The sequence below is a fragment of the Cervus canadensis genome, chromosome 21, assembly GCF_019320065.1.
Source record: "Cervus canadensis isolate Bull #8, Minnesota chromosome 21, ASM1932006v1, whole genome shotgun sequence".
Lineage (NCBI taxonomy): Eukaryota > Metazoa > Chordata > Mammalia > Artiodactyla > Cervidae > Cervus > Cervus canadensis.
Genome location: NC_057406.1, coordinates 34,741,736 through 34,752,893, shown reverse-complemented (window position 1 = coordinate 34,752,893; position 11,158 = coordinate 34,741,736). Strand labels below are relative to the sequence as shown.

General features: G+C 38.4%; 1 protein-coding gene across 3 annotated transcripts in view; it reads right to left on the bottom strand.

Annotated features, from left to right (window-relative positions):
* Positions 1–1,081: 1,081 nt before the first annotated feature.
* The window catches only part of RASSF8 (Ras association domain family member 8), a 126,745-nt gene continuing 116,668 nt past the window's right edge, over positions 1,082–11,158 (bottom strand). For all 3 annotated transcript variants that reach the window (XM_043440409.1, XM_043440408.1, XM_043440410.1), the window contains exons 3-5: positions 8,590–9,479; positions 5,839–5,983; positions 1,082–5,190 (exon numbers count right to left, since the gene is read on the bottom strand). In XM_043440409.1, the coding sequence (XP_043296344.1) occupies positions 5,069–5,190; positions 5,839–5,983; positions 8,590–9,479 (1,157 nt within the window). In that variant the 3' untranslated portion in view covers positions 1,082–5,068. The remainder of the gene's footprint in view (positions 5,191–5,838; positions 5,984–8,589; positions 9,480–11,158) is intronic.

Below are 11,158 nucleotides of genomic sequence, written 5' to 3'. Positions count from 1 at the left end.
GTGGGCAGCAGGTAAGGAAGACAGGATGGAAATTAAAATTCTAAAAGCCCTCCAAACTAAGACATAGAATAATTTACACTTTGAATTACTATGTCTCGTTTCTCTTTGCTTTTATAACATACTATTATTCATACATATAATTTCATGATCAAGATCTAACTTCTACTTATAAAAAATAATAAAGATCATTTATATATTTCCATATTACTACCCAGGTGGCACTAGTAAGAATCTGCCTGCCAGTGCAGGAGATGCAACAGATGCAGGTTGAATCCCTGGGTCGGGAAGATCTCCTGGAGGAGGAAATGGCAACTGGAGAATCCCATGGACAGAGGAGCCTGGTGGCCTACAGTCCATGGGGCCACAAAGAGGTGAACACGACTGAGCACGCACAGGTATCACTTGCACATTAGTAAGTGAGTGACTGGGACTTTCCTGGCAGCCCAATGGTTAATTAAGGCTCTGTGCTAAACCAGGGGTCGGACACGGCTGAGCACACATGCACACACGGATCAGATACGGCTGAGCAGGACGCAGGGGTGACCTAGGATCCCCCAGGCCAGGCAGCGCAGTCAACAAAAGAAAAAGAAAAAGGTGGTTAAAATGTAGAAGCTGGTTATTGTGTAAAGTGATTACGCAGCTTTATCATGGAATACAGGAAAGTACCTCGGTATCTGGAAGGACTAAATTCAAGAGCCCTGTGAACTACTTATGAGTTATGTAAAGTTCCGGGATGGTGGAACACACCTCCTACTGTGCCCGGCAGGCCAGGTGGGAAGTCCTGAATTGTTCTTTCTCTTCCTTTCACTGGTGGTTTTAAAGAGACCTGGGAATACAGAGCTACAGTAATAATTTTTCTTTTACTTTTGAAATAAAAGTGAGGCATATTAGTTTAATTCAGTTTCATTTAGATGAAGCAGCTGTCTTGGCAGCAACAGGTAATGCCTTAACTATAATAATTAACATTACTTTTAGAAAAATGGAATTCTGTGTCACTGCTAGGCAGACCTTTTCTCTTGGGCATCTTTTTAAAGGAAATAAAATTATATTTTAAAATATTAAAGAAACAAGCCAGCAATTGTAATGCCCCAGTGAATCCTGAAAATTTATTATTTGGGAGAATATCAGATATTGATCCTTTGTTTTACAGCTCATGATAATAATCAGAAAATATACATTTTGAAATGACAGTCAAAAGAAAAGAAATAATTACATATAATACAGATTACAGGTATTTTACTTGTACATAAGCAAAGCAGTACTAAAAGCATACTTAGGGGTTCATAGTAGGTGAACATGGCAATTTTCTGTTTAAAGCTGCAGCAACTCAAATCCTCTTCGGGTCAATAAAGAAAGACAGATTGAGAAATACATTTAGGGCTTATCACTGTGTCTGGCTGTAAACCTATTTTTTTAACCTTTCCCCTCCCCCCATATATATATGTATATACTTTATTGCCTTTATATTTCTGCTGGTTTAATATAATTAGTATACTAAATAGTTATCTGCATTTATTTGGTTTCTAAAAATATATAAAATGCATTGGAATAGAGCTCCTGCAGCTTTCAAGCAGTCACTGTCCTGGCATCGAAAGCTTATTCTGGAAATGTAAAGCAGCAATACTGAATAGTGATTGTTTTGTCTTCTCCATACAGCTGATGGCCTTCAACCCAAACTGAAAAACACTGTAGCAAATAGCATAAACATGCAACTTAAAAAAAAAAACCCAAAATTGACATAATATAAAAGTAAGACTTAATGAGCTAAATTTTAATACAATATGGACTAATAAAGACAACTTTAGGTAGAAGAGGGATGTGAACACAGAACTGTTATTTACATATAAATTAAGGCCCAATTTTTCAAAGGCAATGTACACAGGGAACCGTCCATCTGCTCATGCCCTTTGCACACCTGAAGTCAAGAGGTTTTTTTTGCCTTTTCCATGTTATTTCCTCAATCTGTTATTATAGTTCTAACTTGGAAAGGTGTTTACAGAAGTGGATTTAAATGAAGTTTCTTTTCTTGAAAGGCCACTTTGCTCTTATTCACAAAGAAAATATTCTTTTAGTGCAGGTAGAAAATGTATTTATATTCTGGAAGCGAGTGCTTTTTTGTTCTTCTTAAACACTGTTAATATTCACATTTCACAGTGTAAGTTCTATGTTTTTACTGTCTTAGTCTTGTTTTAGCTTTCATCTACAGTTAATTTGAACTACAGAAATTGATGACTAGCTCAGTGATGGCTGAGGGAATTAATTATTTAGGTAACTCCTATTAATACCAACCAAAATCTCACATATAAATTCCCCATGCATCAGGAAAAAAAAAAAAGCTAACCAAAATATTTCATCAGAAAAAAAAAAAAAGGACTGAGGCAACCCACTACGGATCATTCTCTGAGGATGACAAACACTCCAAAGGGTCAAATATACTAATACTGTTTCAAATCACCCCTTGGTAAGGAAAAAAAAAATCTTCCAATGTATTTGATACCTGTAGAAAATCACAATTAAACAACTTTCAGTGTAACAATAATTTAAAAAACTTATAATCTAACTTAGTATTCAGAAACTGAATATTCCCCCAGATGCAAAATTTTCTATTTAGGATTTTTGCATACCAGTGCCCACTTCCCCTCTCTGAAATATATCCAAAGATGTGGTACTTAATCTAACTCATTGTATTTACAATAGATAAAAATGATCAGAAATAGACTAAGATATTTTTAAGATGTTATAGGGAGATGAGTTTTCTTTCCTCTGTTTTAAAAAAAGACTTAGAAAAGATTTCTTAGAGACGTACTTCCAGAAGTCATATAACTGGTTAAAAAGTACAGCTGCTCGTTGTATTAATCAAATTCACATTTATATAATCTTCTTATCAAGGAAATAGTATTTCTATCTGTAATTAGGTCTGTGAAGATTATTTGGCAGCTTGAAAATTCAGATGAACTGTCAGGATCCGGCCAGCCTTTTTTAAAAGTTATTAGGTTAATGCTGATAATTACTGACAACAATTGAGTTGGATCCTGACTTTGTGTTTTTCATGGTATGCCCAGGTATCTTTGCAATGAAAAACTGCAAAGTCTAATATGTCTTCAGTTTAACGTTTTGATTTAAATAGAATGTAATCAATTTATAAAAATTATTTTTCTTTGTGAATAAGATCTCAATTCTCTGAACAATAACAAAATGACCCAGTATAGAATGGAACCTTTTAAAAATAAGGCATATATCGGGCATACATAAACCATTATTATCAGAAAATCTACAAATTATTTTGATTTTTTAATTCTAATTTTTAAATATATATAGATATGAAATAACTATTACAAACTGAGAGCAAATGTGTATAGGTTGTGGTTATTAGGTAAGAATCATTGATTTATCAAGTTTTTTTTGCAAAACAGTATAATGGCAAGGTCAACTTGGTAATTCTAAGAACCCAAAGAAAATATCTTTAGTTGAGGTCTGCCATTTAGCTGGACTAGAAAAGGCAACTATGCAGTATTACTTTCAGTTCTCTAGAAGCTTCTATACATTGTCATAGCCATTCTTAAAAATTTTCACTGGAAACCTAAATATAGCAGCATTCTTAGCATTCATTAAACCAAAAATAAGTCAAATATATTTAAAACACCCAAAGTTGCCCTCATGCATAGCGTATAACTTACATCCTTTTACTGTTACCGTGGCATTAATATACTAACCCACTTTTATTCTGTTGCATGTCAATAATACAGACAGTATGTTTTCCTCAGAATTAAAAACTATTTTAAATTTTAGAATAAAGTCTAAATTATATTGTACCAAATTCTGATCAGAGGGAATGTAAAAATGGCTAGGTATCTGACCACATCCATCCAGATAATCTGGTGCATCTCAGGTCAGTACTCATGGGAGGGGTGTTGACTCATTTTTGGTTTTATAAATAAGAAAATATATGCACAGAGGGAGCTTCATGTCCTGTAAAAGTCGAACTGAAAATTAATGAAAACAAACAACTGAATTTAACTTTATTTCCTTAGTAAAAAGTACCTAACTCCAATCTACTTTCTGTCTAAATGATTGGAGAAATTGCAACCGTTTATAATGTACACAGTAAATTATGTGCAAGCAATAACTTATCCAGGGTGCTTTCAGCAATAACCATACATACAAAGTGGGTTATTTTAAAAGATATATCACTTAAAGCAACCTTCCTGAAAATATCCTCAGACATCTCTAATCTGTCTATTATGGCAACACTGAGGATCCATGAGACTAAAATAAAAGGCAGGGCAGAAACAAAACACATCATGTTATGGGAAACCCCATGCCTGTTTGGATAGATATTCAACAAGTATATTTTTGTTCAACAGTGTCTGAAGCACTGCAAACATTTTAAACATATATATAAAATTGACTTCATGAAAATATTTCCGTTTTTGTATGTGGTCATTCCTATGCTGGAAATACTGTAAAGGAAAGATTAAGCTTCAGATTAAAAAGAAAACCTGAATTCTCTCATCTAATTAAGCAGTGGCTAGGATGGGTTCACAAAGGCAGAGCGCCCTATGACTTGTGGAGCTGTAAGTCAGCAATGCGTGGAGTCTGGCGACATGCACACAAAGTCATTATCACACGATATGTAATGTAATTCAGTCACAGGATAAGTATTAATAAAAAATATTAACACACCAACATTCACTCATTAACTGATTACATGGAATAAATAAACTGAGTCAGTCACATATTTCTCTTCACTCTTAAGTCACGGTTTTATTTACGTATGCACACTGTATAATACTTCCCTAATGCTCTCAAAATGCTACAAATAAAAATGAAGGCTTGGCATGACAGCTGCTGGACAAAAACGTCAACACTGTGGATGTGTGGAAACAGTTTCTTTGTTCTTTAGCATCAGTGCAGAGGGTATGGCTCCAAGTGGTATGCAACTTAGGACAGAAAAAAGATACGGTGGCTTGTGAAACAGATCCTCTGTTCATCATTGGCACAAAATCAAGAAGGAATCTTCACTGTCCTTGGTACCTTTACTGGATCTCTACCCTGAAGACAGGTAGCGTTATACATATATGCCTTCAGGATTAAAACCGGACGAGATAGGATTCTGTAGAATACGCAGGTTACTGGGGAGCTGCCGAGAGGAGCCAGGCCGCTTCAGAGACCCGGACTGGAATGGTGCCTCTAAACAAGAAACAGAGAAAGTCGTTTGATGTTTGCACCAGTGACCTGGAGTACTCACTGACATGAGAAATTAGAACTTTCCCTGTTCTCAAGAGCCAGATGATACAGAGTAATGACTGCACCCCCATAGGTTCTGGGTGAGAGGACAGGCTGAGTCTGCTTGACCCTCTCAGTTGATAAAATAGTTTCCAGTCATCTGAGGAGTTCATGATCTTTTAAAAAAGGTGAGCACTGTGCCTCTCCTTCTGGGTTGTTCATATCATATGCATAGGCAGATTTAGAACTGTCTTTTATTTATTTATTTTTTTTATAACTGTCTTTTAAATACTAGCACAAATTAATAATGAAGACTTTTAGGAGAGGAAGAAGGGGCCTTAGGAACAGAGAGAAGTTAACACTCAATTTAAAAGACTATAACACACATATTTCAGGAAAAGTTTGCAAGGAAACAGTTTAAAATTAATGATAGGATATCTGCCCATCTAAGCAAATAAATAACGTAAATATTATTGATTCTTCCCAGAAAAAATTTAAGTGACCCAAGAATCAGCTTTGAGTAGTAGGAGAATGTTGCAACCAAATGTAAGTAGTTTATTCAAAGTTAACAGTGAAAATAAAGTTTTTTAAAAATGGTTTCTCAAATCTTACCCCTTTCTATGTCTGCATGCAAGGCCTCCACTTCAATGGGTTCCGCTGGCAGAACGGTGACTTTCGTCCCTGTCTGCTGGATAAACTGCTGGAGGTTGACTTGCCGCAGCTCTTTGGTCAACTGCTCCAATTCTTGTTCTTTGTCCTAGACAGAAGTTAAATTTTTTCTAAAATTTGAGGATTCACTACTGGCCAGCTCCAGACATCCTGGTCACTGCCCACCTGCTGTGGGGTTAAATGTGGGATGCTCACTTTCTCAAGAGTGCTTGTAGCAAACCCGGTTTATATCGACGTACTGGGCTGAGGAGGTTAAGCTCACTCAGTGGCATGGGCCAAAAAATAGGCAAATAAAAGACAACAGCTTCTTCAGTTTGTGCTTTTAAATGTCACGCCTTCCTCTGCTAGGAGTACACTATGTACCTGATGAAATAAATCTATGTCTATAGACTTTCATGAACAAAATACTGGATTCCATCTATCCTGGTGTTTACAGCAATCTTGCTAAGCTCTTCATAACGATACTTCCCCATTATCTACTTCATAATAAGTGTTAGTCAATCAGCTGTGTCTGACTCTTTGTGACCCCATGGTCTGTAGCCCATCAGGCTCCTCTGTCCATGGAATTCTCCAGGCAAGAATACCGGAATGGGTTGCCATTTCCTTCTCCAGGGGATCTTCCTGACCCAGGGATTGAGCCCAGGTGTCCTGCATTGCAGGCAGACTCTGTACCGACTGAGCCACCAGGGAACCCACTACTTCATAATATACAGCAAAATTAATAGTCATTTGGTTCATGAGATTCAGGCTCCTTGCTTTTTTTTAAAACTGTTTTTAAGTTTTCATGAAATGCTTTACTGAGATTTATGTTAGAGCAGGAGGAAAGCAAGATTCCCACTATGGGATTTTTAAATCCTTGACAAGCAGGTCTGTGAACTGAAGAGCTCTAAAGTAAGGAGACCGAGTTTGGATGGCCAGAAAGCTCCAAAAGCAAGGAGAAGCATCCTGTTATTCAAATGAACTTTCTTCTTTCTCTCTTAGGGCTCTGTAAGAAAAGGCAGCAGGGCCTCATCTAAGCTGGGTGTGTCTGAAGGGCCTGGTAAGGGTAGGGAAGAGAAAAGAGAAAGGAATGGTTGTTTTTTGCTACTTTGAGTGTAGGGGGTACTTGGAGATATCTGAGTAATTTGATTATCAGATACTTTTCACAGGAAGTGGGGTTTACTAATAACAATTTTCATAAGTTAGGGTGTAATATCAAGGCAATATCATTTCTAAATGTACCCTTAAGTGTCTAAATAAAGGGTTGACAGAGGATGAGAAGGTTGTATGGCATCACCGACTCAATGGACGTGAGTTTGAGCAAACGCCGGGAGATGGTGAAGGACGGGGAAGCCTTGCGTGCTGCAGCCCAGGGGGTTGAGAAAGAGTCAAACAGGACTGAGCAACTGAACAGAACAATATAATACTGACCAGTCACAGGTTAACAACCTCCTGTTACCGAGAAATTCCTCATTTTCCAATATTTGCTGGTAGTTCTACCTCTCACCGTAATGAGTGGCAGAGATAGGAAATCTTACCAATTTTTCCTGAAACCTCAGCTTTCTCTGCTTGTGGAACTGTTCCTCCTCTAAAGCATCTCTTCTCAAACTCCAATGTGCACGGACGCTATTTGGAGATGCTATTACTACATACAATCTGAATTTCTAACCACTGTGCCGTGAAGCCTCATGGTTCACTCTCTGATCCATCATTACAGAGCTTCTAAAACCAGCACTGTCCAATATATTAGCCCCTGGACATATGTGCTACTGAGCACTTGAAATGTGGCCAAATATGACTAAAACAGAAATTTAACTTTATTTAATATTTGTAAACACCTTTATTGAATATTATTTAACTTCAGTTTAAACATAAGTAGCCAGGGACTTCCCTGGAGGTGCAGTGGTTAAGTGTGATTTCTATCCCTGGTATGCCTCGTGACCAAAACACTAAAAACAAGTAAATAAATAAAACAGAAGCAATAGTGTAACAAACTCAATAAGGACTTAAAAAATGGTCCACATCCAAAAACAAAAAATCATTAGAAAAATGTTAAGTAACGATTTTATAATCAATTGTGTCTCCTCATTTCAGCTGTTAGAAACTGATACCTCTTTGCAACTCCCATAACATTTACTACCACATTGTCTTTCCAAGAATGGGCATCCAAGAAATAAAATAGAAGCTGAGTGATCATGGTCTGAGTGTGAAATACAAATGTTCCTGTATGTGGTTTAGAGATGGGAAAACGTCAGGGAGGAAGCTGCCCCTCTGGAGAGGAGAGAAGACGCGGTTAGCAACAAAGGAAGGCGATTACAGTCAGCTAGCCACACAACCTTTGTGAACGCCTTCTCGGCGATCTCTTTCAGCTTTGGTTTCCCTACCGTTGAAAGGAGGAGGTCAGATTCACTGCCTCATATTAGTGTCCACTCCTGCTCTGAGCTTCTCATCACCTGTCTCCAATTACCTAGTGCTGCCGCTGCCGCAGTGAGAAAGCTGCTTTCATGGGAAAGGACCTGTGGCTCCAGCTCTCATCTTTGTTTTAGCCTCCTACCTTAGTGTTGTCCTAAGTCACAGAAATTCTAAGAAACTTATAAACCAAGTTAGGTTTCTAACTCTAAATGTAAGGGGAAATGAATAATCATTAAAGAAGATGCCAAAAGATATTAATTCTTTTAAACAGAGGAAACATCCTTTTTATAAAAATGCTCTTACCTGTAATCGTTTGGTGGCTTGGCCAAGAGATCTCTCCACAGCTTTAATACCGTTTTCCAGCCTTAGACTCTGCTGGCCTTGGATGTCAATTTCCCCTCTGACCTTACCGATCTTGCCTTTAACCTCTTCTTCATTTACTTGTGCCTCTTGGACTTCCCGTTGCAATTTTTCTGCTTCAAGACCACTTTCCATAGTCTGAATTTGAGCCAAATAGTCCTTTAACTTGCTTTCACATTCTGTTATTTTCTGTCTTATTTCTTGAAGTTGATCTTTCAGCTGTTTTTCATTTTCCTGTTCAATCTGTAATTCATTTTCCCAAAACTCTTCCTCTTCAATTTCTACATCATTTCTTTTGATCTTTTGCTCCAGGCGGACAATTTCCTCTTCGAGGTTAGAATTATATTTTTGCTCCCAAAATCGTATTTCTATTTCATTTGATTCTAGCTCTTTCTCAATGGATTGGAGCTTCTCTGTCTGCAAACGGATCAGCTTCTTCAACTCATCTGCTGTTGTTTTGCAGTTATTCAGCACCTTTTGCTTAAATTCAGTTTCTTTACCTTTTCCAAAAATGTCCATTAATCCTTTGGCACCTCCTGTAAATGTTAATGATTTCCTTTTAGGTTCTCTCCTTTTGATTGTTTTGTCAATCTGAGGCCTCAGTTTAGCTAAGGGGGGCAAACTCTGCCTGTACAAAGTTCTTTCAGGAATTCGAGCCACGCTATCCGACGTGGGTCGCTCACTGAGAGATGGCCCCGTGCGACGTAAGATCAGCTGTACATCGCTAGCATACTGCCCCCATTTGTTTAAGGATATGATAGGATTTTCATGAGGTGCTAAGTGCCTTTCAGTATCTCTCCATTTTTCTATAAGAGTGTACCTTCCAGTTCGACCTAGATAAAAAAGACAAAAATAAATTTTCAAGATGGGATATGTAATAGCTAAAATAATGCCTCCAAACAGAGGACCTATTGGATAACTGTGTCTTCTCAATGGGCATCTCATTCCAGTCTATGATGCCTTTAAAACTTTCACTTGAAGATACTGAACTCCTTAAGATAAGTAACACATAAAATATGGGATGTGAGTTGCATATACCCTTCAGACTGGCTTTAGAAAATCATCTCTAGACTTTAAACCTGAATGAGAATCTTAACCTATCTTCCCGCCAAATGTCTGACTGCCCAGACCTCGTTTGGGGCAAGACGTCCCACTGAGACTAAGGGGGGCACTAGAGAGCCCTGCTGGAAGCCAGGACCTGGTCCTAGGAACCAGGCAGGACTTCGGAACTCGAGCAAACGTCTACTTGGTGAATCCCGCTGGTGTCCCTGCACGTCAGGACTTGGGAAGCTGGAGCCCCTGTTTCTCCTCCTGAAGGGAGACATGGAGCCTGTGGAGGGCCTGCTGCTCCGCTAACGGGCGCTGGACAGGCCTTCCTCTGCCCCACCTTCCTGCACGCCTGTGGCAAATTAAAAAACCACCTCAATGAAAACAACCCTTCAAAACAATTTCAAATAAAAAGTGGGACCTGAAGAGAAGTCCTGTTCACTTTTGATAAATAATAACTTCACAGAGTCTTTAAAAAAATTTAACAAGGCAAAAATACTATTAAAGAACAAAAATAGAATAAAATTATATTTATATTAAAATATACTGAATATAACAGGAATTATGGAAGATAAAGATTCAGAAAACTTTATGTCATTAGTTTGAGTACACTTCCTAAATATTTCCATTTAAGACGTGAGGGTCAGATAGATATTAATTTGTGAAGTGTCCATTAGACATCTGAAACTAATGTTATATATCAATGAAAGTGAAAGTTGCACAGTCCTGTCTGACTCTTTGCGACCCCATGAACTGTAGCCCGCCAGGCTCCTCTGTCCGTGGAATTCTCCAGGCCAGACTACTGGAGTGGGTAGCCATTCCCTTCTCCAGGGGAATCTTCCCAACCCAGGGATCGAACCCAGGTCTCCCTGGGCCACCAGGGAAGCCCCTATATATCAATGATAGCTCAATTTAAAAAAGTATCCATTAACGGTTAATATTATTACCAAAAAACCTCACCCTGCCATCTAGCAATTCTAATACTGGCATATACAGCCACAGATTTACTTTCTGTGTCTTCTGGAGTTTTAATTTTGGGTAGATTACTGAGTGGATGGGCAGCATCGTCCACTTCTACAATGGGGAGGGCAGTAGCATCTCACAGGTTCTGAGTCAGTGTGTTAGTCACTCAGCCGTGTCTGACTCTTTGCAACCCCATGGACTGTAGCCCGCCAGGTTCCTCTATCCATGGGACTTTCCAGGCAAGAATACTGGAGCAGGTTGCATTTCCTACTCCAGGGGATCTTCCCAACCCAGGGATGGAACCCAAGTCTCTTGTGCCTCCTGCATTGGCAGGCGGATTCTTTATCACTAGTGCCATTAGTTGTTACTATTATTGAAATACCTGGGCAAACAAGGAGACTGAAATGTCTTAGCACCCTGGATTTGGCTTTCTGGAATAAAAATGTTCTTAAGATTTTCAGGTTATAAATGACTGTAATTACCCCCAGAAAAAACACATGAC